The sequence below is a fragment of the Pseudorasbora parva genome, chromosome 10, assembly GCF_024679245.1.
Source record: "Pseudorasbora parva isolate DD20220531a chromosome 10, ASM2467924v1, whole genome shotgun sequence".
NCBI lineage: Eukaryota > Metazoa > Chordata > Actinopteri > Cypriniformes > Gobionidae > Pseudorasbora > Pseudorasbora parva.
In genome coordinates this window covers 21,219,322-21,247,084 of record NC_090181.1, presented here as the reverse complement: position 1 = coordinate 21,247,084, position 27,763 = coordinate 21,219,322, and the positions used below count along the sequence as shown (strand labels likewise).

At 38.8% G+C, this 27,763-nt stretch overlaps 2 protein-coding genes across 4 annotated transcripts in view; both read left to right on the top strand.

Moving 5' to 3' along the window:
* The first annotated feature begins 765 nt into the window (after positions 1–765).
* srrm1 (serine/arginine repetitive matrix 1) lies at positions 766–12,893 on the top strand. Of its 3 annotated transcripts, none has more exons than XM_067455457.1 (17): positions 766–901; positions 1,382–1,471; positions 1,920–2,042; positions 4,982–5,152; positions 5,313–5,407; positions 5,729–5,917; positions 6,114–6,311; positions 6,412–6,525; positions 7,089–7,264; positions 7,398–7,472; positions 8,973–9,059; positions 9,214–9,355; positions 9,837–9,929; positions 10,031–10,801; positions 10,882–11,068; positions 11,771–11,947; positions 12,098–12,893. In XM_067455457.1, exons 1-17 carry the CDS (start codon positions 881–883, stop codon positions 12,107–12,109), a joined length of 2,721 nt encoding a protein of 906 aa, XP_067311558.1. In that variant the 5' UTR covers positions 766–880; the 3' UTR covers positions 12,110–12,893. The 3 variants fall into 3 exon arrangements, with proteins under 3 accessions (XP_067311558.1, XP_067311557.1, XP_067311559.1); XM_067455456.1 differs by having other exon boundaries at positions 12,091–12,893; XM_067455458.1 differs by lacking the exons at positions 766–901; positions 1,382–1,471; positions 1,920–2,042 and adding an exon at positions 2,353–2,483 and having other exon boundaries at positions 12,091–12,892.
* A 2,042-nt stretch (positions 12,894–14,935) lies between these two features.
* clic4 (chloride intracellular channel 4) overlaps positions 14,936–27,763 on the top strand; it is a 33,371-nt gene continuing 20,543 nt past the window's right edge. The window contains exon 1 of the mRNA XM_067455455.1: positions 14,936–15,297. Coding sequence (XP_067311556.1) covers positions 15,229–15,297 — 69 coding nt within the window. The 5' untranslated portion in view covers positions 14,936–15,228. The remainder of the gene's footprint in view (positions 15,298–27,763) is intronic.

The following is a 27,763-nucleotide window of genomic DNA, read 5'->3' as shown; positions in this document are numbered from 1 at the left end:
AGGCTATAGCACAATTAAAACAACACAGGTTGATCAATTTGCTTTACATAACTTCCAAAAAGCAATAACAATAAGATACTATAAGTAGGCTAATACAATAAAACACATGAACAGTTGGTCACTCACCTTTGTTTTTATTATACTGGACCTCGAAACTCATAGTATAGCTTTTGATGAGTTGTTCTTAATGTGACTGAAAGTAGTCAGGAGATCCGAGAGATGGGACGTGCCAAAGGACTTTCAGCAATGAACTAAACCAAAGCATTAACAACAAACAACTAGGTTTATATATTTAGGAAAATACTTTGTGCACATTAAATTAAAAACATTAAGTATGTAAAAGTTTTCCCAACAAAATGATAAATGCTCACATAATAAATAGAATTATTAAATTGATGCTGAAATAAGAAATTAAATGTTCAAATAATAAATAAAATTCTCAAAATGGCTGCTCAAATGCAATTTAATTTCCTCGTTTGTTGAAGGATAAACTAACAAAATAGAATGAAATCATATTTTATATGTTATACTGATTAATCAGTATTTTATGAAACATTACTTAGTATTAAATAGATTTGAACAATTGCATGATGTTTTTTTTTTTTTTTTTTTTTTTAAATCCAAGCTAGATGAAATAAAGATTTTTTTTTTTTTTACAAATGGAAGTAAACATACCATTATGCATACAATACAAAACAGAAAAAGTATAAAAACAACCTGCGGAGGCAGCATTTTCAGATTTTCACCTATCGGACGCTACCCATATGACGCTCGATGACGCTACGACGCTACCCAGATTTCTCGTTTTCCGGAAGTGACGAAAAAGCTGCCGCGCCGCAGTGGATTTTGGGACATCGTGCCATATTGACACACGACAGAAATGGACGCGGGGTTTTTCCGCGTAAGTGTTATATTCTTTTACAAATACCGCACTATAAAGGTTGAAAGTGTTGTTACAATTTGTTATTTGTCAGTTGGTTGATTGGTTGGTTGTTTTAAGGCTGTATTTGATGTGTTCGTTGGAGTGTGGCTGTAATGGCGGCTGCGTGAGAGAACCTGAAAATACTCAACAGATTAAACGGGAACAACAAATTTAACGAACTTGTTTTTATACTATCATTATTATTACGAACAAATTCCTCTATAACGTCATCTGTAGTAGATGTTTCTTAGTTACATTTGTGAAATGCAAACTGAAACCGAAATACAGATGGCCAATTTAATGTTCTTATACATTGGACCATGTATGTGTTGGTGTATAAATAATGCAGTTTTTCATTAGCCTCATGCTTCAAATCGCATATTAACTTGAGATATAGAAAAAAATTAAAAATTTGTGTTACATGATATAATTATGAATACATTTTTTCTTCTTCTTAAGGGCACCAGTGCGGAGCAGGATAACCGCTTCAGCAACAAACACAAGAAGCTGTTGAAGCAACTGAAGTTTGCGGAATGTCTGGAGAAGAAGGTCGAAAATATATACATTTGTTTTCTTTGGTGCAAATGTGTTCACCGCACCACATTACCATAAACATTCTGCACATTAGGGCGCATTAGTTTTAATTGTTCAATCATGTTAGTATAATCGTTTTTTATAATTTTGCAGTGCAGAGCAATGATACATTCAATTGATCAAAAGTGACAGTATAGTCATTTATAATGTTACTTAACATTTCTATTTCAAGTAAATGCTGTTCTTTTTTAGAATTCTATTCAACAAAGAATCCTGAAAAAGTTTCCCCAAAAATATTACGCAGCACAATTGTTTTCAAAATATGTTTGAGCATCAGTAGTTTAAATGATTCCTGAAGGACAATGTAAAACATAATTAATCCAAACAAGAGTTGACCCTGAAGTTACCAAAAAATATATGGAAATTCTGTTTTTAATGATTGTGTTTTCTGATGTGTCGTTAGGTGGATATGACCAAGGTCAACCTGGAAGTCATCAAGCCCTGGATCACCCAGCGTGTGACCGAGATCCTTGGCTTTGAGGATGATGTCGTCATTGAATTTGTCTTCAACCAGCTGGAGGAAAAGGTAGACGCCCACTCACTGCTCTTCCCGCTCTATTCACACATGCTGCAATTATATATTAAATGTGTTTTGTTCATTGGGAGGATGAGAGAAGGTTTGAAGATCAGTGAAAAACCGCTGACAGTTATTTGAAACATTTGTCATGTGTAGATGTAACGGCAGAAAACATCTAACATCACAGTCTTTAAGTGTCTGTCTGGTTTTAAAAAGACAGAAAAAGGGGTAAAATGATATTATCTCTTTCTGAAGATATGATTTGTGACACCATTCCTTCTGAACAGCAATGTTCTAATGTTGATGTGATTTATGATTTAAAAGGCCTGAACCAATATGGATCTTATTCCTTGCATCTGAAGTATAGCACCAACTCCTAATTAGATCTCACCTGAGCCCAAAGTCTCTCTGAATCCAACTCTCCCTTGATGATGAGCTTTATTTTTTGAGGTGAGTTATAAGCAGGGCTTGACATTGTGCCAGTGGTAGAGTCATTTCAGCTTTATCATTTGTGCCTTTCAAAGTCAAAGTTTAGCACTATATCTTAAACACAAGGCCTATTTGAATGACCATTTTAGAAACAACATACAACCATTAAAGAAAAATATAAAATTGCATGTGAGAATGCAGTGCAACATTGGTGGTGTAAGATGGGTATTTTTTTCAGGGGGATTTATTGGGCAATAAGTATTTTGCTCCGTCTCATTGACTAGCTCAGCTGTAAGTTATAAAAGAATACATTGGTTTATTTGTATGATTGTGTATTTGCACAATGTGATGCAAATAACAAAGTGACAATTTCCGTTTTCATTAATTTAGCTAAGCTCTGTTTATTAGTCACTGTTTTAGTTTCTAAAGATTTGATTTTCAGGATGCTTTTGCTTGGATTCCAGAGAGGTATTTGCTCCTATTTATGATGCGTACAGGTGTTTCCTTATTCTCTGACATAAAGAGGTGCTTTCAGTTTTTGTAATAACGTAGCCATATAATAACTTGAAGGAATGTTTCAGGTTAAATAAAAGTTAGGTTTGATCTACAGCATTTGTGGAATAATGTCAGTTACCTCAGAGAAAAAGTAAAGGGTTAGTTCACCCAAAAATGAAATTGATGTCATTAATGACTCGCCCTAAGATCGTTCCACACCCGTAAGACCTCCGTTCATCTTCAGAACACAGTTTACAATATTTTATATTTAGTCCGAGAGCATATCCAAGTGTATACACACTATACTGTCCATGTCCAGAAAGGAGAGAGGGGAGAAAGAGATTCTAATTAATTTTATTAGCTTTCTAGACATGGACAGTATAGTGTGCATACACTTGGTAACGCTCTCGGACTAAATATAAAATATCTTAAACTGTGTTAGATGAATGCGAGGTCTTACGGGTGTGGAACGACATTAGGGTGAGTCATTAATGACATAAATTTCATTTTTGGGTGAACTAACCCTTTAATTCTCCATTTAGTTTATTTTTGGTTTCTAAAAAATAATTCCAGCTACAGTTATGGTAAAAGGCTTTAAGAACGAAATGTGAGGCTCATATATTTTTTAAAGAACTTTAATTCAGTAAGAATGTTATTTGAGCGTAAAAGTTGTCTAAATCATAATTTTTGCAATTGGACTACTGCTTTAGGTGGACAAACCTGTAGTTGTTTTCAGTGGTAACTGATTATTCCAGGGGTTTTTAAACTTAATCACCAGGGGTCACAGGATGAATTATATATTTTTTATTGTACCTTTTTATTTAAAAAAAAAAAGCTTAATTAAATTCTAAAAGAAAATCTAGATGTGAACTTTATACATCCAACCCCCATAGCCATTATTATATTAAATGGAATGGAACGTCAAAATGAATCACAATATATAATAATAATGTGATGCATATCTTTTTCAGTACAGTATAGTGTTGGTATGCAAAATAAAATAAAAAATGCTAATTTTTTCTATTTTATAATATCACACTTTTTCTGAACACCACCTAAATGGGTCCATATACATTTTTCTGAAGAGGGCAAACGAATCATCATATTTGCTTGGCCCTGGCATCAAAAATAGAAAAACTTCTTCCACAGATGCTGTCGATGGTGCTTAACTTTTACTGAACCACAAATGTTCATTTTTTTAAACATTATTTTTGGACACCGGGTGCTCAGTCCTGCTCTTGAAGATCTACTTGCAAAATTTAGGATCCAGCCCTATTCTTACAACTGAACATGCATCTTTAGGAGCACGATTCAGCATCCCTGTCTTAGCATATGGATCTCATAGGTTTATTTTCCTCTTCATTTGTTGTAAATAAAGAGTTGTCCATGCCTTGTGTACTCATTATTGCTTGTTCGTCTCTTGCAATTTAGATAAATGATATAGCATTAAACTCAAGGTGATTGAGTGTGATGCAGTAGTGAGGCGGAGGCCAGCCAATGGAGCGCCTTTCTCCGCCCCCCCCAGCCCACAGAGCCTGCGCCACTCACACTGAAGACAACTGGACTGTTCTTGCTTTGTGGGGTTTTGATGCACTCTGTTTGTGGACTGTAATGTTTATCTCTCAGGAGTTTGATATTGCACAGGAAGAGACAGCCCTAGTGGTGGGGGAGGGTCTTATTGCAACTTGACGAGGGATGTGAACTGGGAGGGTACATCTCAGTTCAGATAATAACATGTAAACACGTAATGCATGCTCAAAGGGAGTTTATTCATTTTAGAAGTGTTTTTTTTATCCTTTTATTCAATTGGTTTATGAGTAAAAATAAAATTCAGCTGTGGCAGTTGGTTTTAGAGACATTTGAGGCCCACAGGTACTGGGCTCTTGTTGAAAAGCAGCTGTTTACTGGATGTTCAGGAAGGGAAGGTGTAGGTAGACTTTCAGAGCTCAGCACTCCTGTTCTGTTTTAATATTAACTGCATGGTTTCCTCTCCTCTCTCTTCCTCCTTGCTGTTTGTGTTGCAGAATCCAGATGGGAAGATGATGCAGATTAATTTGACAGGGTTTTTGAATGGGAAGAACGCTCGGGAATTCATGAAGGACCTCTGGCCGCTGTTGCTAAGTGCTCAGGAGAACATCGCTGGTATCCCGTCTGCCTTCCTAGAGCAAAAAAAAGAGGAGATCAAACAGAGACAGGTGATGAAGAAGAGCTGGAAAGTTATGAACATGCATACTGATTATGATTGGGTTGATATGGAGCTTTTTTTGTTGTTGTAATAATGACTTGGGTATGTGTGCAACATGATTGTAAACTACAAGTTGAGTGTTTAACAGTTTTTTTTATTTACTGTTTTAGATTGAACAAGAGAAACTCGCCTCTCTGAAAAAAATAGATGATGATAAAAGGGAGAAGGAGATCAAAGAGCGAGCTCAGTCAAAAAGCCCTAAACGGTTGGTTTTGGCCTTCATTTTGCTTCAGCATGAAATTTAAATTTTTGAGTGAAACGGTTTCTGAAACATGAGAGAATTTAGGCTGGAACTTGTTTTTTTTTCATCAGGAGTTGATGGAATTGTTGGACCATTGTATTTTGTTAATTATGGTGATTTCATTTGAGTTGTTATTTTTGATTAAAGATCATAAGGGCACAAAAATCAAATTATGTACACAAATAATTAATACAAAATGTCAATCTTAAACTATTAGATTTTTATAGTTGGTAGTGTAAAGTTTTACACTTTTTTTTTCTTTTTCTTATTCACTTTCGATTCCAGGAGAAAGTCCCGCTCCCCTGTGAAGCGTGACCGTAAATCCAGTCCCCCTCGCTCTCCTCGCCGGAAACCGAGCCCGGCTGCCTTGCCTCCTTCTAGTCCGCCCAATAATAAAGAAGAACCAAAGCAAGAACCGGACCAATCAGAGAGCTCCAAACCAGAGCCACTCATTGAGGAGGCTTCCTCTACCAGGTAACTATGGAAGCCTGACACTGGACAATGCAATTCTAAAATTGTAGTTGTTACTGACCACAACATTTTTATTTATCTAAGTTCCACAGGTAGTGATTTTATCTTTCTGGAAAAGTGCATAAAATTGCACATTGTGCCTTTCTGTAGGATCATATATTTTTAGACTGACCCCCCTCCCTCCCTTTTTACCTGTCAGTGATCTGGTGGGTGAGGTGAAGCCGGACTCTGTATCTGAGGTTGTGAAAGAGTCATCACCAGACAAAACGTCCAAATCAGAAGACAGGCCGAAACCCAGAGACAGGGACAGAGATAAGGATGGACGAAGAGATCGCCCGCGCCACCGCTCTCGCTCTCGATCACCTCGTTCTCGCAAACGACCTCGATCCCGCTCTAGGTGAGTTTTGTCTCTGATGGTGATTTCTTATCTTGGATCATTTTGCTTGCCTGTAAATGTGATTGATCTCGGATATATAAGCGAATGTCTCTGCTTGTAGGTCGTTCTCTCCTCGCCGCAGAAGTCCCAGGAGGCGAATCTCTCCGAGACGTAGGAGCCCCCCTAGACGGCGACCTCCCTCTAGGCATAGACGTAGCCGCTCACCTGTCCGCAGGTCAGCCTTTATTTTTTTATTTATTTTGCAATGATGCATTAAATTGATCAAAAGTTACTGTAAAGACATATAGTGTTACAAAACCTTCCTATTTTAAATAAATGCTTTTTTTCTGAACTTTTTTAGAATCCTGAAAATGTATTTATGATTTCCATTAAAATGAACACTGTTTTCAACATTATTAATAAGACATTTTTGTTGCGTGCCAAATCAGCATAATAGAATGATTTCTGAAGGATCATGTGACACTGAAAATTCACCTTTAGCATCTCTGGAATAAATAATTTTTAAAAAATATTCCAAGGACAAGAGCACGTTAGACTGTTTTATAAAGCTGGGAACTCAACATGCACCATTCTGCTAAATTTGTAACAAATCGCTTATGAACCTACACCAACACAGGAGAATACATCAATATATGTTTCTAAATATGCAAACTGTTGTTCATCACTGTTTTAAAAAAGAAAGTTGTTTAAACTTAAAATCTGTCTTTTATCTCCCTCATTTGAACTGCTAAATGTTGAGTTGGCTTTTGTGTTCAAATAATCTCATTCATCCACCAGGCGGCGCTCTCGCTCCCGGTCTTCCTCAGGCAGCTCCTCTTCTCGGTCACCCCATAAGAGAGCAGGGAAACGTAGGTCAGTGACACCACCCAGAAAACTTCCACGCCGCTTAGACCCCACCAGCCCCTCCAGAAGACGAGGCCGCAGTCCATCAGGACCAGACGCCAGCCCTTCAGGTAAAAATAACAAAATAACTATTGATAAGTTATTGTTTTTTTCCTCTGAGATGGTTACCATTTCACCAACAACATGGTTTGTAGGATAATAAATCAGTAAAATGATTATGACTGTAATTCATCTGAATTTCAGCTGTGAAGCACAGGCCTGGTGGAAGAAATGACACTCCTTCTCCAAAACCCAGACGGTCCGACGCATCGGAATCCGGTGAGAATTGGTCCTTAAAATGTGTTTGTGTGCCTTTCAGATAGGTTTACAGATCTAGACTTGTAGGCAGAACCCTGTCTGTCTGGCCTTTTGTTAAACTTATAATAACATGAGCTAATGCTTTGGATTCTGCAGCTCTTGTCTCTTCAGTCTCCTGATCATTTTAAATATGAGGAAAGGGTGCATGTCATGGGTGGTTGTGAATGGTTGGGTGTAGGCCTGCACCATATTGGAAAAAAATTACATTGCGATATTTTCCCCCCCAACGATATATATTGCGATATTGAGAGCCATCAATCCAGGCTAAAGTCAATAATTACCGTTCCGTGATATTAATAATTTCACGAATAAGCAAGCTTCATTACAAGTGACAAAAAGAAATGTTGGAAAGTATGTGTAAACATGAAACTAAACCTCCAGTAGGTGGCAGCAGGTGACCATCTTAACAAGTGAGTCACTGAGTCGTTCATTCAAACGATTCATTCGAACGCTGAATCGTTCACATTTGTTGCTATGAGTGAGACGTGTTACGGGTCTGCTATGAACGTTTTTCACTGCTGAAATAGAACAAAAACACTAAATATTGCATCTAAAATGTAAGTGACTAAGTGATTGTTAATTAGTTGTTTATGGAGCTGTCATATGAAATCAGTGTCATTTTCAGTCGTGATGGTATTCAGGAAAAGGCTCTAGTGTTGTGATTTCTCCTTGAGAGGCTGCACGAGGGTGAACAGCGTGACCTTATTATCATCAGTTCATTATATATTATCCACAATCGATCGCCACTTACACTAAATAAATGCACAAACATTCTTGCATTTTGGTGATTCGCTAGTTATTTTTTGTTTTAATCAGGCGCTCTTGTCTTGTCCGTCGGTCAAGTAAAATTCTCTTTCACTTGTCCCTTCAAAACACCCACATGTCCTGGACGAGTGTTAATGTCGAGCCCTGCTTTGTATTCGTCGTAAAGATCTTTGTGGTGCCGTTTTAAGTGATCAGACAAATTGGTGGTGTTTTCTTGTTTTGTGGCCACAAGACACTCCATGCAAAGTACCTCTTTTTGTTCAACATCCTCTTTTATGTAGCCAAAATAGTCCTAAAAAGATGATTTCTGGTACGAACCTTTTTTTTTTCCTCTTCGGATCCTCTTCGTCGCGCATATTAGCAGTGAATGTTTGCCTGTGAGCGGTGAGCACCTGCACAGCGAACCAATCACTGTGCAGGCATGAGGAACGTGCATGTCACTCCAGCAACAAACTCGTGTTTACTGTGTGCTTCCTTAATACACCATATACTACCATAGACCGTATAAAAATACTACTACCCTTCACATCGCATGTTTCGGCGATGTGACTATCGCACACGCGCACATCGCGATGTCGATGTTAAAACAGAATATCGTTCAGCCCTAGTTGGGTGCTTTTGCACATTATTATTTTGTGTCGGTGGGCACTTGGGTGTTTCTTGGGAACTGAAGGACTCCGCTGATTTTTGTTACAGAAGAGGAGAAGATGGGCAAAGGGTCAACAGCAGATTCTGTCCAGCAGCGACGTCAGTATCGGCGACAGAATCAGCAGTCCTCCTCAGGTTACCACTGTTTTTTATTTCCATCACACTCGTTTGGCCTCTCTTCTCACACCTGTGCTTGCACCTATGAGTTGTGTTGGATGTGAAAAATGTATGCTAGTAGATGTTTAATTTATAATTGGTAACCAGGTTATGTTTTCTTGTTTGCTTACAGACACTGGTTCATCCTCTTCCTCTGAAGATGAAGGTCCAAGGAGGCAGAATAGGGGGGCAGGTGCCAGGAATGGAGAAATCAGAAGGCGGCGGAGCCATTCACCTGCATCACCACGGAGGCGACACAGAGATGCATCCCCAAGGTAAAAATCAACAATATTTGAATGAAACTTGCATGCGCGCACTTTTTCAACTTTTTTTTTACATTTAAATATTGATCAACACACATACATGAAGCATATTAAAAATAATAAACAGAAGCTCAACCAAACACAGGAACAAACCTAATTGTCTTTTGTATAAGCTAAAATATGCCATCAAAAAACCTTAATGTAAGTGTCTGAAATTGTAAAAAAAAGTGATGCGTTGAGTGGAATCATAAACACCTCTGACTGGCCATTGTGCTCAAGCGCTCATCAAATATGTCTCTGATTTTGCTATAATGATCAGCGCTTCAAAAACATGTTGTAAATATACATCAATCATGCTTTTCACACAGTGCTTACACACGGGAGCATTTGAATGCAGGCATTTATTAGCAGACCAGTCCTTGTGCTTTCAAACGCAGCTGTGCGTTGAAAATTGTAGCCAACCCTGAGTTTAGTCATTTCTTTTCTTTTCTAGAAAGAGACGCTCTCCATCACCTGCTGGCCGTAGACACGGTACACCGTCTCCTGTTCGCCGCCGCAGGACACCTTCTCCTCCCCCGAGGCGCAGGTAAAGTCCAGCTGAGCTCATGAAGAGTTTTTGTGGTTTTGGCTTGTGAAGACTTTGACCTACCGGGTATTCATCCCTTTCTTCTGTCCCTCCTTATTCAGATCTCCATCTCCACCTCACCGGCGTTTCACTCCTCCCATTCAGCGCAGATACAGTCCCTCCCCTTCCCCAGCTCAAAAAAGACGCTCATCAGGTTCTCCCAAGCGTAGAAGGTCTTTATCCCCTTTGTCCAAAAGGAGAGGATCTCCTTCATCTGTGTCCAAGAGGAGAGGATCTCCTTCACCCCCTTCAAAACGCAGAGGGTCTCATTCACCCTTGCCAAAGAGGAGAGGGTCTCCTTCACCCGTGTCCAAGCGCCGAGGGTCTCCTTCACCCGTGTCCAAACGCCGAGGGTCTCCTTCACCCGTGTCCAAACGCAGAGGATCTCCTTCACCCACGTCCAAACGCAGAGTGTCTCCCTCACCAGTGGCCAAGCGCAGGGCATCTCCCTCGCCATTGGCCAAGCGTAGGGCATCTCTCTCGCCAGTGACCAAGCGTAGAGGATCACCCTCCCCTGTGGCCAAACGTCGCTCCTCTCGATCCCCCAAACGGGGCCGTGGCAGTAGTCCAGGAAAAAGACGTACTCCGCCCTCTTCTACTTCGCCTCCACCCCGCCACCGTAGAAGCTCTCCAAATCCCCCTGCAGCCCAACGGGGCAGAGATGCCCGCTCCTCTCCCCCTGCCCACGCTACTCGAGTGTCTTCCAGTCCTTCTGCTCGATATGGCCCCTCGAGTTTATCCCCGCAGAGACAAAGACGTCAGACGTCCCCATCTCACAGCACCAGACCCATTCGCAGAGTTTCACGCACACCAGAACCACGCAAATCTCAGAGGTACGTTTTTCTTTAGTGACTATTTTGATTGTTTAACAGGTTAACAATTTCTGACCGACTCTGTTCCTGTCCATTTGTAGAAGTTCTCAAAGCCCCCAGCCTGTAAGGAGGCAGGTTTCACATTCACCATCTGCTTCTCCTCCTCCTCCACCTCCCACGGCTCACAAGCGGCCTGCTTCAGTCTCACCCTCTCGCTCTGCTAGCCGTTCTCCACCTCCTCCTGCCAAAAAGACCAGCAGTGTCTCCCCAAGCCCATCACCTAACAAGGTATGCCACACATGCCCAAGCTCGGGTCTTACTTATCCAAGAGAGCTTTGGGGCTCCTAAAATCAAGTTTGTGTTTGATTTTAATTTCCAGACTTCTCAGTAGTGTTCGATGGATGGCTGACACATAATAGGCATATATTATATTTATTTTAATTATATTTAATAAATTCGAAATATGGAGGGAAAAAAACATCTTTAAAATAAACCTTTTCATACTTGTGATGGCAACTTCTTGATTCTGCAATTAAAAATGTATGAATAAAAAGTAAGTAAACAATGTAACTAACAGGTGCTAACAAGCTACTTAGTAATCTTGTAAGTTTGTGGGCACTGTTAATCATATTAGTTTCAAATACTAACAAGCTAGCACTAATTTTACATACCGTGTACATGACATTATCACATAGTGGTCAATTGAATATAGCACAGCATATTTTAAAGGATTTAAAGTTTGTCATGTCTCCAGTGAAGCCGAACCCTCTTGTTCACGTTAAAAAATGGCAAATAGCAGCAGATATATTGACCGTGGCGATATATCGGTCGACGACTACTTTTTTCAGTTGATTATATTTTAGAAATGTATTAAAATTATTAAAACTACTGTTTTTAGGATGAATGCCAAAAGTTTGTTAAAATTCTCTGCACTATGCATGATGTTGCTTTTTATATTGCATGAGTCAAAAAAATTTCTTTGTTCTTTAGAACTCAGATGCAGAAGGTGGTAAGAAGAAGAAAAAGAAGAAAGAGAAGAAACACAAGAAAGAGAAAAAACACAAGAAGCATAAGAAACAGAAGAAGGAGAAGAGTGGAGAAGAAAAGAGTGGAGGGGCGGCAGGAGGACACGTACAGGAAGCAGAGCCAGACTCTGACCAGAAAAAGGTGAAGTTACACTTTTAAAGTCGTCAAGTAATAAAGTGTCTCTCCATTTTACCATACTTGTATAAGTTCTGCATAAGGTGAAATTCTAAGCATATTTGTTGTTATGCTTGAGTCAGACATAATTAATGCTACCTTTCCTGAAGGAATCAGAGAGTGAAGTAGAAGACAGTTTGGATGATCTGGAGAAGCACCTACGGGAGAAAGCTCTCCGCTCAATGAGGAAGGCCCAGATGTCTCCGTCATCTCAGTCCTGAGGGAATATCTACCATACCCCACATTTCCCTCTTTTTTTTCCCCACTCTCTGCATTTTAAATGTTTGATGTTGGTTCAGCTTTAGAATGTACAAATTGTTAAAATTCCCCTAGACTTTTGTTTGTTTGGATTTTTTTGGAATGTTTATTGCTGAGGAGTTTTATGATGTGAAAAATGATTGAGCAGCTGAAGCTTCTTGATCAGATTTTGTCCTCTTCTCCACCCTTAAATACTGTCGATGACTGTTTATCCAAAAACAAACCTTTTTTAGTCCCCAATCCCCCTCATGATTCCTGTGTTGCTTTTACGGTCATGATGAAACAAATGAAAAGCATATTTGCAGTTCTGAGTTAATAATGTACAAGTTGGCCTATGGATTCTCGCTTCACTTCAGCAGGACTTTATACGAGTGTTTTGTTTGCATGGACGACAGACCCCAGCGTGTTTGTCCTCTTTTGTGCATGATCCATAAACCAAAACACCCAGAGCTGATCCAGCAGGCGGCTCTCTCTGTTCATCTGAGCATTGTGGCAATGCTCGAGAGCTCTACTGTGCACATGAGAACAAATCAGAAATGTCTGTTTTCATCCTTTATTTTTTGCTTTATATTTTTTGTAACCTAAGTTGTTTGGAATTGTTGATCCCTGCAGTAATTTCTGGCTTTGAACAGTCACATTAAAATGAAAAAAAAAAAAAAATTGTCTCAAATCCTTTTTGTTGAGTTGCTTAATTGTTAATTTGTTTCCCTTTAAACTTGGTGTCTGTAAAAAATATTATGGTGACAATTGTATTCAAACTGAATTACATTTTGGATATAATGTATGCAAGGCTGTTTTGCATTTAAGGCTATTTTACATATGTTTGCCAATCCATTGTTTCTAGAAGGTTCTGTGGAAGGCCTGTGGTGACCCAGGTCTGGTGATGACACATGGTAATCTGCTGTACGTGTTATTTTGTTGTCACCTTAGCAACACTTGGAAACGACTCTTAAGCGGCCAAAGATGAAAGCTCAGTGAGTTATTACAGTGTAATGTGGTTAACAAGGACTGATCTGCAAAAAACAGCTCAAGGCTACAATGTTTATGCCCTGGGTGTTATTTTATAGAGCCACCTGCTTCCTAACTGGTCATGGGCCACTGTGGGAATACATAGGTGTTGAAGAGATAAACATGAGGTCTGTCTTTCTTTACACAGTCCCTAGAGGTCAGACTAAGTAATAGAGAGCTGTGTTTCTGAAATATTTTTAGGATGGTTTACCCAAAAATAAATGTTCTGTTGTCATTTACTCATCTGTATGCTGTTCCAAACCTGTATGTATGTCTTTTGCAGGACAGAGGGTATTTTGAAAAATGCTGGTAACCAAACTGTCTAGGTTACCTTTGACTTTTATTGAATGGATTAAAAAAAAGGATATTTCTTTCCCCAATGTTGTTTCAGGGCATTTACAAGAAAGCCAACCAAAGGAACCAGTTGTCTCAATCAAGTACAAATGTTCAGTAGGTTTGTATATATAATATGTGTATAGTGCCGCTGGGATTACTTTCAAATTGTACTGTTATGGATTCCAAATTGCATGTCAAAATGTAGTTAGTAATGAAGTCTAAATTACTCCTTTTAGATAATGTATTCTGACTACTCTGATTAATTTTAGATTACTTGGCCTAACTACCACATTTTGATTTGAATAGGATAACCTTTCACCATATTGATATACAAAATTCAATATGTTCCATTCATTGTTGGCAACAACATGAAGTATATTAAATATATGTCGGGTTCTCAGACTTCGGTTTGTGAGTCTAATGGAAACCTATTAAGTAATTAAATCATAAAAAGTGTAAACATCTATATATATATATATATATATACATACACACACACACACACACACACACACACATATGTGTGTTTATATATATATATATATATATATATATATATATATAGAGAGAGAGAGAGAGAGAGAGAGAGAGAGAGAGAGAGAGAGAGAGAGAGAGAAAGAACCATGAATTTCATATTATTATGAATACTTAACTATACTTAAAATATAGGGGCTTACGTAAATGCATTATACCCCTCAGAGACAGTGATACATGGTTCAATGACTCACTGTGTGATAATTCAAAATAATGTGCAGTTGATTTGATATGCAATGTTGAGAAAACTTGTTAAAAGTTTACTGATTTCTTTAAATCCTGATCAGATGCTGTGTGGCTCAGTTTTCAGTGATTTAAGGCACATGACTAACTTAGTGCTTAGTGTGTGCAATTCAACAAACAGTTTAGTAGCAGTAACTTTTTCAAATTAAAAAGGAACAATTTAAATATAACAAAGTAGAATCAATAAATTATGTATAATTTACTGCCATTGTGAGAATAACATACACAAGTTACTCATGTAGAAAATTAACTAGTCTGATTATTATAGGCTTATATAGAGTTTCTGCCAAAATACCATAGTTAACTATTCTGCCAAATGTAAAAATATATATTAAAGGGTAAGGTTAAACTTTTCTTGTATCGTATTCGTAGCGTTCTCTGTACCCTTACATTACAATAAAAGTCGGATGAGGTTTCTATACCAATTTAGCAGAAAGAAAAAAACTTCCAGGAAACTGTTTTTTGTGCACGCGGCACGGTACCGATTTTAGTCGCGCCGGACGTATTCGGCCCACTCGCCTCTACGGGCCACTGCGCATGACATCACCGCCTTAAATACTCCCGTTGATTTCCCCCCTCTTCGACGTCGCCATCCTGAGGGCAGTAGTTGAGGAGGAGACATAGCGGACTCTGTCGGGTTTTCTTAGTGATGTGTTTCTAGGTAGTAGAATCTCGTGGAAAAGCTCGTGGCTTGATTTTAACGGACTCTCTGTATTTCGGTTGCACTTGGAAAAAACACAGAGTGATATTTGTGTTCGAAAAACTCGGTTCGAGAAAGAGGGAGGCGTGAAAGGAAAACTTTTTGTGCCAAGGTGAAGAAATCGAGGTTTGTTGTTGTGAACGCGTCCGTGTAAAGGCAAAAGTTCGGGATGTCTCTCTCGGTACCTCAGAACGGTGTGAAGGGGGATAACGAAGCCGTCATCGAGCTTTTTGTGAAGGTAAGAGTCTGACTAAACTACAATCATCTAAGTAAAGGTTAAAGAGATAGTGTACCCAAAAATGAACACATTGTCATCAATTACGCACCAAAAAAGACTTTCTTTTGTTAACATAAACGAGATTTTAGTCAGAACGAACCTTTTACTTACATTATGGAATAATGATGCGATGAAAGTGAATGGAGAGACTGTCAGTGTCTAACGTTAAGCCTAACGTTACACCTTCCAAACTGCAGGCTTCTGTTGCGATTTGAATAATTCTGGTTTTCGAATAATTTTCTGGTTTTTATTTTTATTCACAATCCCCATAACCTGTAATATAGCCAAAACAATGTCATACATATGATCCAGCCATTGTTTTACAGTAAGTGAAGGATGACACTGTCCATGTGAATGTCAGATGGGTGGAGGCGTTTTCTCAATATCTGACTATATGCTGTTTCTTATATTTCTTTTATATGTATATGATTATATGTGACAAATATAAAAGGCTACGAGTTTTCACCCTCAGCTAAATGCACAAAGCACGCGGGTTTGAGGAGAGGTTGAATGAGAAACCGACAACAATGTAGCCTACATCTGCAGTTCCTAATCACGACTGCAGGAAATCCGTCCGGTCCAGGATACAGAGTAACAGACTTTTATTAAACGAAGCCGAGAATGCTATAAAAAGAAAGAGTGAAAATGCTGTGCTAGAGTTCAAGATATGTCTGTTAAGAAAGGACATTATGTTTGTATGCGTAACCCTTTGGATGGAAGACCTGAATCATCGCTATCTGCACCATTGTTTTGCCTTCATAAACGGTGTGTCATAGCCTATTTGAACTCCACACATGAATCAGTCAGATCTGTTTAATGTAACCAGAGATGGTGTAAGGATCTATTTCTCGTTGGTTTGCTTCTCAAGACTAAACCCTTAATTAGTTTATGAACTGAAGAGAAAAAATCCAGTCCTCCTCTGGATCTCTGGTAATCAAACTGGAATTATTCGAATTCCTCTCCACTGCTGGGAACCCTGCTGTCCTTCTTTCGTTCCTGTTCTTTTCTCTTCTTTTCTCTCCCTCCAAAGGCCTTCTGCCCGGCAGAGCGGGAAAACTCCCGAAAGACTGAAAGGAGGGAGAGAAGGGAAGTGGAGGAGGGGACGGAGTTACAGAAAGAGGAGGGGGCTCCTACCGGTGGATATTTGGGGTCTGATGTCTGTTTGGAAATGTGCGACACAAGTTCTCCTCTTTGAACCACATGCTTACTAAAAGTGCATTAAAGCACTAAGGACTTTGGATTTCAGACTTTAAAACGCTGACCAGGCATTTATGATTCCCGAGGCGTTAATTAAAGGATGCCCCTGCTGTATTAAATGGACTGTAATTAATAATTCAATGAACATTATGGCAGTTTGTCACGTTAGAAGACACTTATATAGGTCAGCTCTTCTCGGAAGTTGTGAAGTGACCCTGCGAACCCTTAGAACAGACATATATTTTAAATATAGGCTTTGTTTACAAATCTAGACCCTATTTTGAAATCCGAGGAATGCTGTTTTCTTTACTGCAGCTGCGTATTTCCTATTGAAACCAAATCCAAAAATCCTGAATGAGACAAATCCAAAAGCCTATTCAAAATATTATTTCAGAATAAAAAATTATAATAATTATGTTTCTTTAACGCTCTCTCTCTATATATATATATAACGCTTTTATATATATATATATATATATATATATATATATATATATATATATATATATATATATATATATATATATATATATAAAATATACACATGAAATAATTAATTACATGCAAAACCGGAAAAAAATTCAAATCACAAGCGCGTATTGAACTGTGAATGCTGTACTGAATGGTTCAATATTATAATGAGAATTGTGGCATCCCTAATATATGTTAATATTTTTGTTTCTATAACACCATTAAAAAAAATTATATACACTGACCTAAAGGATTATCAGGAACACCATACTAATACTGTGTTTGACCCCCCTTTCGCCTTCAGAACTGCCTTAATTCTATGTGACATTGATTCAACAAGGTGCTGAAACATTCTTTAGAAATGTTGTCCCATATTGATAGGATAGCATCTTGCAGTTGATGGAGATTTGTGGGATGCACATCCAGGGCACGAAGCTCCCATTCCACCACATCCCAAAGATGCTTTATTGGGTGAGATCTGGTGACTGTGGGGGCCATTAGTACAGTGAACTCATTGTCATGTTCAAGAAACCAATTTGAAATGATTCAAGCTTTGTGACATGGTGCATTATCCTGCTGAAAGTAGCAATCAGAGGTTGGGTACATGGTGGTCATAAAGGGATTGACATGGTCAGAAACAAGGTACGCTGTGGCATTTAAATGATGCCCAATTGGCATTAAGGGGCCTAAAGTGTGCCAAGAAAACATCCCCCATACCATTACACCACCACCACCAGCCTGCACAGTGATAACAAGGCATAATAGAGCCATGCTCTCATTCTGTTTATGCCAAATTCTGACTCTTACCATCTCGATTCTGAACTGAATCAGAAATTAAGACTCACCAGACCAGGCAACATTTTTCCAGTCTTCAACTGTCTAAATTTTGGTGAGCTTGTGCAAATTGTAGCCTCTTTTCCCTATTTGTAGTGGAGATGAGTGGTACCTTGTGGGGTCTTCGGCTGTTGTAACCCATCCGCCTCAAGGTTGTGCGTGTTGTGGCTTCACAAATGCTTTGCTGCATACCTCGGTTGTAACGAGTCAACAGTTTAAGTTAACTTTCAGTCAAAGTTGCCCTTCTTTTTAGCTTGAATCAGTCGGCCCATTCTCCTCTGACCTCTAGCATCAACAATTAATTTTCGATCCACAGGACTGCCGCATACTGGACGTTTTTACCTTTTCACACCATTCTTTGTAAACCCTAAAAATGGTTGTGCATGAAAATCCCAGTAACTGAGCAGATTGTGAAATATTCAGACCGGCCCGTCTGGCACCAAAAACCATGTCACGCTCAAAATTGCTTAAATCACCTTTCTTTCCCATTCTGAGTTCAGGAGATTTTCTTGGCCAGGGCCACACCCCTAAATGCATTGAATCAACTGGCATGTGATTGGTTGATTAGATAATTGCATTAATGTGTGTGTGTGTGTGTGTGTGTGTGTGTGTGTGTGTGTGTGTGTGTGTGTGTGTGTGTGTGTATATATATATATAATAATTTTGTTTTGTAATAAAAAAATGGTCAATTTTTAGAAGTACACCAACAAACATAGACTAAAGTCACAAAACTGCGTTTTTTATTTCATGGGGTCTCTTTCTCTTTTGTTGTGAAGTTTCATACAATGCTTGATATCATTCTGATAACATATAGAAATTCTTAGTGATACTGTACTTACCTCATGTGAGTCGAGTTTATGAATGAGGTAGTCAGGAAATTGTCTATAACCGCTGCTGGTCTTGTATTTAGACACAGCTTGAGTTCACATCAGCACCAAAATTAGCACATGAGCAGCAATAAAACAATTCTGCTGTTGATTTGAAACAGCATAAGGAGATAGCACAGATCATCCTCTTTCAGCACTAACAGAGACTGCTGATATCAGATGAGCTACAGTGACACATAATGTGTGTGTTTTGTTTCTATAGCGCCCGGGTAAAGAGAGTTTAATTTTATTTGTTTGAAAGTGCACCCACACTGCAATAGATAGATAACAGTGACCTCTTTCCCACCCTTTCTGTCGTTTATGTCTCTCTCATTCATAATTAACAGCATGTATGTAATGCATCTTTGTTCCACCTTTTCTTGCTGCACAACATCACAGCAGGACCAGCCCCTTTGTTGCCATAGAAACCAGGCAAACCTTGCCCCTGCTAGCAGCTGATAATGCAGTCATTTCCCTTCCTCCCTCCCTCCGTACAGCTGCACCTGCTGGTCATCTTTACCACGTGCGTGTTCAGATTTTGCTTTGGTCACACACTGCAGCATGCAGTATACAAAGCATTTCGAGGGCTATGGGCACACTTCTTGTGTGGCTGAATCTGATCAGTACCTACTGGTTTAGAATTCTATTGTCTTTATTTTGGTTGGTTCTTTTAGAATCCTATAGTGTTCTCTAATGGATTTGAGATTTAAAGATCAGCCTCAGAGGTTTAATGGGATCAGTGTCTGTTAAATTGATGTGAGTTCTCTAGAGTATGATGTTGCAGTACCAAAGCTTTGGACAGCATAAGGATTTGAAGTTCTCATTGTTATCAGATGGCCAACTTCAATGTCTAGAAGTGTGGCAATTACAGATATTTGCCATCATGTAACACTTGCATTAATTAAATCTTTAATAAATATATATTTATAAATATATATAGGGCTGTAAATATATAATATAAAACCGGGCTGTACGATTCTTAAAGCAAAGAATGATGATATAAAAAATGTTTCTCTATGGCTAGGGACATTCTAAAACACTTAACAGGAAAACTGCTTAATGTGGCTTAATGCACTGACAGTGAAATTAAAAGACCAAACTCTGTAAAAACATCATTACCATTGGCTACTGTACAGAAACAGCTGAGGCCAGAATACGAACACAACGCGTTTAATTTCCTTCCATAGAAAACCGTTATAAAGAAAAAGCTTAACGTCACTTAATGTAGCCTACTAGTGATATTAAAAGATCAAATTCTGCCAAACCAATTTTTATGTATAGTATGCTTTATTATTATTTAATATTTACTACGTTTGGTCTTTTAATGTCACTGTAGCCTATATTTAATCCACGTTAAGCGTTTTATTTATGGGAGGAAAATGCCAATTAAACATGTTACATTCCCATTCAGGACTCATCTGCTTTTCTGTACATAGTGTGCTCTATTAGTATGGTGTTCAGGACGTGTGGTTTGTTAATAACACTGTCTTTGTTAATTAAGCCACATTAAGCTTTTTTCACATTTTTATTTTGCCTTTTAGAGAGCCAGATCTCACGAAAATGCGTATAAATAGTACGAGTTTGCAATCTTGTGAAATGTATACGCCAAAATGAGTTTTGCCGTGCATATGGTACACGGTTTTTCGCGTGCATATAATACGCACTTTATGGCGTATTATACATACGAACCCCCCACCCCACCACCCTAAACCTACTCAAGAGCGTGTCATATGCGCGCCATAAAGTGCGTATCATATGCACGCAAAAAAACTGCGTAGCATTTGCACGGCAAAACTCATTTTGGCGTATCCATTCCACGAGATTTCACACTCGTACTATTTATACGCATGACCATGAGATCGTGTTGGTTTTAGAACTTACCAATGACGATATCATTTTCAACTGATTCACATTATAAAAACTGCTATAACTAAATATTACAGGTTTCGCCTGTTTTAGCAGTTATTTCCAATAATAATAATTCTAAATTAGGTTCTTTTTCCCGATTGAATTGTCACATCGGTTGCAAAGGTGCGTTTATTCTGCAAACAGTATGGTAGAGATCTGTACATGCATTTGTTGAAATTCGTTGCTGAAGGTTTGATCATGGCAGATTTAGTCAAACAAATAGCACAAGTGTCTTGTGAAGAAACAAAGACTTTCATTGAAGCAGGATTTTGCTGTGGAGATCGCAAAATTGCAGCGCCTGTGTTTGTTTTCAGATCATCAGCGCTCCTTCCACATTTAGAGGGCGTATGTACAGAAGGTTGCCAGATTGCACTGATTAAGTAAAATACAGAAGAAAGTATATCCTTTTAAAGAGAAGCTCTATTTGGGGATTAAGGCTCTTTGCATCTGGAAACCGCAAGCATGACTGCTAGTGGAGGCTCGTTATCAGCTCAAACCTCAAAGAAAACACACATTTTAAGAAAATAAGGAGTGGGCCAATATCATGACGATTATTTAAAATCAATCGATAGAAGCAGGTATCATTATCACAATTAAAATGCGATTAATTGTGCAGCCCTATATGGGGCTGTATAGCCCAGGGTGCCCATGCTGACCCCTGTCCACCGCTGAAACCGCCAACAAGTGGGCATGTGAGCATCAGAAATGGACCAAAGAGCAATGGAAGATGGTGGCCTGGTCTGATGAATCACGTTTTCTTTTACATGGATGGCCGGTTGCGTGTCCAACACTTACCTGGGGAACACAAGGCACGCACCGGGATGCACTATGGGAAGAAGAAAAGCCAGGAGAGGCAGTGTGATGATGTGGGCAATGTTCTGCTGGGAAAACTTGGGTCCTGCCATCCATGTGGATGTTACTTTGACACGTACCACCTAACTAAGCGTTGTTGCAGACCATGTACACCCTTTCATAGAAACAGTAAGGATAATGCGCCCTGCCACAAAGCAAAAAATGGTTCCAGAATGGTTTGAGGAGCACAATGAGTTTGAGGTGTTGACTTGGCCTCCAAATTTCACAAATCCCAATTCAATCGAGTATCCGTGGGATGTGCTAAACAAACAAGTCCGATCCACGGAGGCCCCACCTCACAACTTAGAGGACTTAAAGAGCTTTACTAACATCTTGGTGTCAGAAACCACAGCACATCTTTAGGGGTCTAGTGGAGTCCACTAGAGTTTATTTCTTCTGTTGAACACAAAAGAAGATATTTTAAAGAACAGTTGTAGGAACAAATACCATGGAAGTCAATGGGTGCCATCAACTGTCTGGTTACCAACATTCTTTAAAATATATTCTTTTGTGTTGATTTGAACAAAATAAATAAATTCATACAGGTTTTGAACAACATATGGGTTGAGTAAATTACAGAATTTTCACTTTTGGGTGAACTATCCCTTTAAGCAACCACCAACCCTAGCATTATGCAAGCAGTTTCACATTTTCTGTACAGATAACTTATGATTTACCCAATTCTCTACCTAAGTGTTCACATTGAGTTGATATCTCTGCAAAAGCAGCTCACCATGTGACAGGGATGATGTTTACTTTGCAGAAGTACACCGTCACTCAGTTGCTTTGCACGGTCCAGGTGCTTATGATGCAACTAAAGTCACCCTTGCTCTGCTTTGATTGGCTCTTTAGATTAATTATTGTTTAGGCTGCATGTGGGTCCGATGACTTAAGTGTTATGTCTCTAGTTTGATTTTTGTTTAAGCTGATGTTAGCGATTTGTTCAATGTAGACTGCGGAGTTATAGTTTAATCACTGCTTATGAATTCAAGGCCATAGTTTGGCCTTATGTTTATAGCTTTTAGTTTTTTGTTTAAGATTACTGTATGCATTGTTGTATGCATTTTTAAAGGAACTATGACTCTGTTGACAAAAAGGATATGCTGAGTGTTACTTATGAAATGTTTAGTTTTATCTTTTTTGATATTCATGAGGAGTTCATAGTTCAGATTTGCTGTGCTGTAGACAGTGATATCGAAACAATAAGCTTAGAGAAGGATTATGGCACATCAGTGTCCTTTCGTCTCTCACAGCTTCCATTTTTAACCCAAACTAGTGGTCAGTCTTTTTCAGATTGTTAAATATGCAGTTCAGACTTTTATCATCTGCCAAGATGGGATCTTATGTAAACACAGACATTTAAATGCACCAGAAGATTGGTGAGAAAATGCCAGTCTGTCTGTTTACTGACTGGAGAAACAAGAAAGTTTATGTGTTTCTGGGTGTTCTCACAATGATACGGGATTAATAGTGCAGACATTCTTGGCCTTTAGGACTCCAGTTGCACCAGAGTCAAATGCTTTCACATTTGCATGAGATCTGTTGAGAACCTTACTGAACAGTCTGAAGGACAAAAGACAGGCTCAAACTCTTTCATCTTTCATCTCTTTCATCTCTCTCTCTCTCTCTCTCTCTCTCTCTCTCTCTCTCTCTCTCTCTCTCTCTCTCTCTCTCTCTCTCTCTCTCTCTCTCTCTCTTTTCTCTGTCACATTCACAGACGGCTCATATCTGAACAGAAAGGTTCATTGCAGTCCTCTCAGGACAGTGAGCCTTTATGATGAAGTTTCATCTGGGGTTGTTTAGAGCACCCTTGTGTCATCTTGTATTGGTTCTGTGTGTGGGCATGCCTTTTATTTCCAAACCAATGAAAAGTTTGTCATGTCAGTCTCTCCTCCTTTATTTCAGCATGAGTACCCTAACTGTGCGTTTACACCGCCGCTGGCGAGAGCATCAAAATTCCCTCTTGCCACCCTACAATGGCGCTGTAGAAAGATTTACACTTTCTGCCGCTCTGACGTAGATAGATTGCTTAGTCTTTTTTTAAACTGTAATAGTTTTGCACGCCTTCTTAACAAATTACACATCACTATGAATGATAGGGAATGATATAATGATAGGGAAACCTGCACAGCAATGTTCAACTCCAATTTGGCTTGGGAACTAATGTGGTCGGAACCAAAGTTTACAGGCCTGCATTCTCTTGATTTCTCTCAAGCGGAGAGCACTTCTACATTCCAATTGGTTGGAACCCGCGTCATAGCTCATTACCATAAAGTTGAGCTGACTTAAACAGCTCAACGACACCCAAATCGTCCAAGATGCGCCGCGCCGCTCTCACTGGAGCTTGCCACCGGCTCCAATTCCTTCCGGCCTGACGCTCTCGCTGCCAGCGGCGTGAACGCACAGTCAAGTTTTGTGTTTAATAGATGATTGATGCTGGGAATTAGCCTAGAAATATAGACGCACCCTAGCGGCAGCTGTCGTCTCTCAATAGATTTCTGAGCTGGAAATGGCCTGACCAGAGTTTGGTTATCTCATCGTGTATAGAGTCGGTGGGCGGGCTTAACATAATGACGGCAGAGTTGCGTGCTAATTGTAAACAAAGAAGCTGGCAAACGGCGGTCTTTCGAATCGACTTTGGTGACGTCTCTGGAAGACTTGGAGTTAAGCTTTTTTTGAGGAAAGAACAAAGAACGGCACTGAAAATATTTTTAAGAAGGGAAGATGTGTTCAGAGTTTTGCCGACCAGACCAGATACGGCTAAAGTTTAATCCGTCAACTTGCTCCACTTCACGTTGCTCTGGTTGGTGTAGCGCTATCCTATCGCATACAGAGGGAGTTTGAAAGACAACCGTTTATCCCGCCCCTCGGATTGAGCCCTGTAAATGGTGCCCTCAGCTCGAATTAAACAAGAAACTTAGTGGATGTATATTAAATATCAAGTATTTAATAATATAAAATCTTCACCTTGACTGAAATATTTAAATATTGAAGGGTTTATATCATATAAGGAAATATGATTTCAGTGTAGTTTTTAGGGCTGCACCGTTTAGGGAAGAAAAGTAATTGTTTAAATATATGAATATAATTTTTTTTTAAATCCAGTTTTGCTGTTCTTGTTTTGTAGGGCTAAACAAAGCAAATTTATAAATTTTATTTTACATCACAACTGTAAAATTACAGTACTAATATTTGTGGCTGTCTTAATTTCTTAATTTTCAGACTTAAACCATTATTTTGATAGAACAATCGCAAGGAGCTCTTAAAGCCTCCCATTCCCAAATGCATGTTAAAGGTGCACTATGTAGTATTTTTGCAGTAAAATATCCAAAAACCACTAGGTCAGTGTTATATATTTTGTTCAGTTGAGTACTTACAATACCCCAAATGTATTCAACTATTTGTAATTTGTGAGAAAATTGCTATTTGAACCAAGGACCCGGGACGTGTCAGCATAGCGTTTGAGGGAGTTGGCTGTCAATTGCGTCATATCTGCGTTACCCTCGGTTTTATTTGGCAGAAGCGCTTTACTCTTAGCAGTGTGAACATGTCACAGCAGCACAGAGCAAACGCACAGAGTAACGTCATAACATCATTTTAAACACGCTTGAATGTATCTAATATGATAAACAGAGCTGCTTTACTTTATAATCATGAAAACGCGGAAGTGCGAGCGCCCGGCGACTGTGTCCCGTCCCGTCATAATAAAAGTCCCAGTGCTCGTGAGGCGGGTATTTGTGTAACAATCGCTCCAGCGGCCGTGCTCAGCTCCACAACACTCGGTCCTGCTCTGCTTTACACTACAGTAATGTTAATAACTGGATCCATGAACATGACTTCTGCCCGAGTCCTATTTTCCACCGGCTGTGAGGTGAAGACCACATGTCCCAAGATACTGCTCTCAAACTTGGCTTCATCAAACTACGCCTTTGTTTTAAATAGGCAACCTCTAGTGGACGAAAAGTTGCATAGTGCACCTTTAAAGTGATGGTTCACCCATAAATTATGCCATAATTCTCTCACCCTAAAGCCATCCCAGGTGTATATGACATTCTTCTTTCAGATGAATGCAATTCCGTATTCAACTTAAATAGAAAATGTAACGACCCTCGCAGTTCAAAACTCTTACGCTACGTCCAACGTCATCGTTGCGCCAGTTACGTTTTTTCCTGTAAGATTAATAAGGAAGGCGGCCTGCTGGAAGCTATATATTTGACTTTGAAGTTAAATATAGATATTTTTCTTACAAAAATCCATTGATTTGCTTCAGAGGGCCTTTATTGAGTGTGAGTCCAGTAGCATATAGAGCTGTGTCAGCACTGCCTGTCCCTCTGATTTCCTCACAGGCCTTGAACAGGATTGTGTGGATGTCCTGTGCCATAATGACATTGGATATCACTAGCTGGGTTTCCATCCAAGCGTAAAGTGAATCAAATCTAGACAATGTCAGCATTATTGACACCATCAGCAGAAACATCTGATTAGTCACATGGGTTTAATGTTCACTATCAAAATTTGTTCTGTAAATGCATTTCCATGTACCATTATTTGCATTAACTCTTTTTTTTTTAAAGTCAAAGTCAAAAACCACCTCAAGTGAGCGTACATTTGGCATTTCCATCACTCGTTTATGATGTGATTGTGTTAAAATGAGCATAAAAACAGGGTGATGGAAACCTAGCATCTGTAACCACCAACATTTGAATTTAATTTTAAATGTTAAATGTAGGCAAATTTGACCAAGTTCTTCTAGCAGGAGTGATTTGACTGTGAATGTGGTCATTTAGCCTGTAAGTTCATCTTGGATTCTGTCATTGATTTGCATGTGTTTAGTCTAGAACAGCTGATTGGCTCTTGTCTCCTGAGCCTGACGAAAGCGATCTCCATGTGTTGTTCATTTGAAAAACACTTGTTTATTCAGCTGGTGCAATATTGTGTAACCAGTGTTGTAGGTCAGACGAGACTCCGCATGTGTCCGTTGACGTGTGTGTGTGTGTGCTGTTGGTGACCAATGACAGGCTGGGAGCATGGCCGTGAGTCATCAGTCTGGGGTCTGCTTTTTTGTTAGGAGTAATGTTTGCTCAAATTAGTGGAGTGCGGGAGGCCTGCATGGAATCTGGAAACATGTAGAATTCAAATGGCTTTTTTTGTTTTTATAAATGTATCTTTCCCCTTTTGAAACATGTTTAGTTTTCCACATTATAAGCATTTTGAAATGCAACTGAGATTTTTGAATAGATATATTTCAGATACCCGTCCCTTACACATTTTAAAGAAATGTTTTAGGTTCAGTTAGATGCGGTTGACCACACACAGTTTTGACAGGTGAAAGTTGTCTATTACCTTATTATTTATTTTTGTTACACTAGTTACATGTGAACAGGGTATGCATATTTGTGTTTCACATTATTGTTTTTTTTTTTAAAAATTACAATTTAAAAAAAGTTTTCTATTTTAATATATTTTCAAATGTAATTATCACAAAGCTGTATTTTCCGCATCATTACTCCAGTCTTCAGTCTCACATGATCCGTCAGAAATCATTCTAATATCAGGGCTCTACGCTAACTTTTTTCTTGAGGAGCACTTGTGCTCCTAATTAAAAAAAATTAGGAGCACAGTCAAAAATTTAGGAGCACATTCTAATCCATCAAACACATTCCAATTATAACTTTCCCATTACAGGACGATATTTGTCCTTTAATGTCCAGGGTCATTTTTACCATTATAAGAGCAATGTTTTCTAATCTTATTAAATGTATGCATCATCTGTCAATTTCTTAAATTCAACATAATTCTGACATAATATTATCATTAACTTCTGAGAGTACAGCACTAATAAACACACACACACACACACACACACACACACACACACACACACACACACACACACACACACACACACACACACACACACACACACACACACACACAAAGCAGAACTAGACTTCATACAATCAAACACCTATGCATTTAATGCATTAATGCATGGGTTAATGTTGTATGAATGTTTTACATATAAGTTTTTGAATTTAGAAATATGTACAAATTAAACTTTAAAAGATTAATATTTTAAATAAAAAGCCAATGCAAAGTATAAATATGAAAATAAAACCGCCAGTAGGTGGCGGCAAGTCATTCAGTCAATAGTTCAAAACACAGATTAATTTGAATCGAATCGCTTGGAGATGCGAATCAGTTCTGGTGTGGCTTTGATTTTCACAAATAGACAGTGTTGTGGCTAAAACGTTGTTACTCAATATCAACTTGTCTATTAGATTTTTGTACGAGATCAG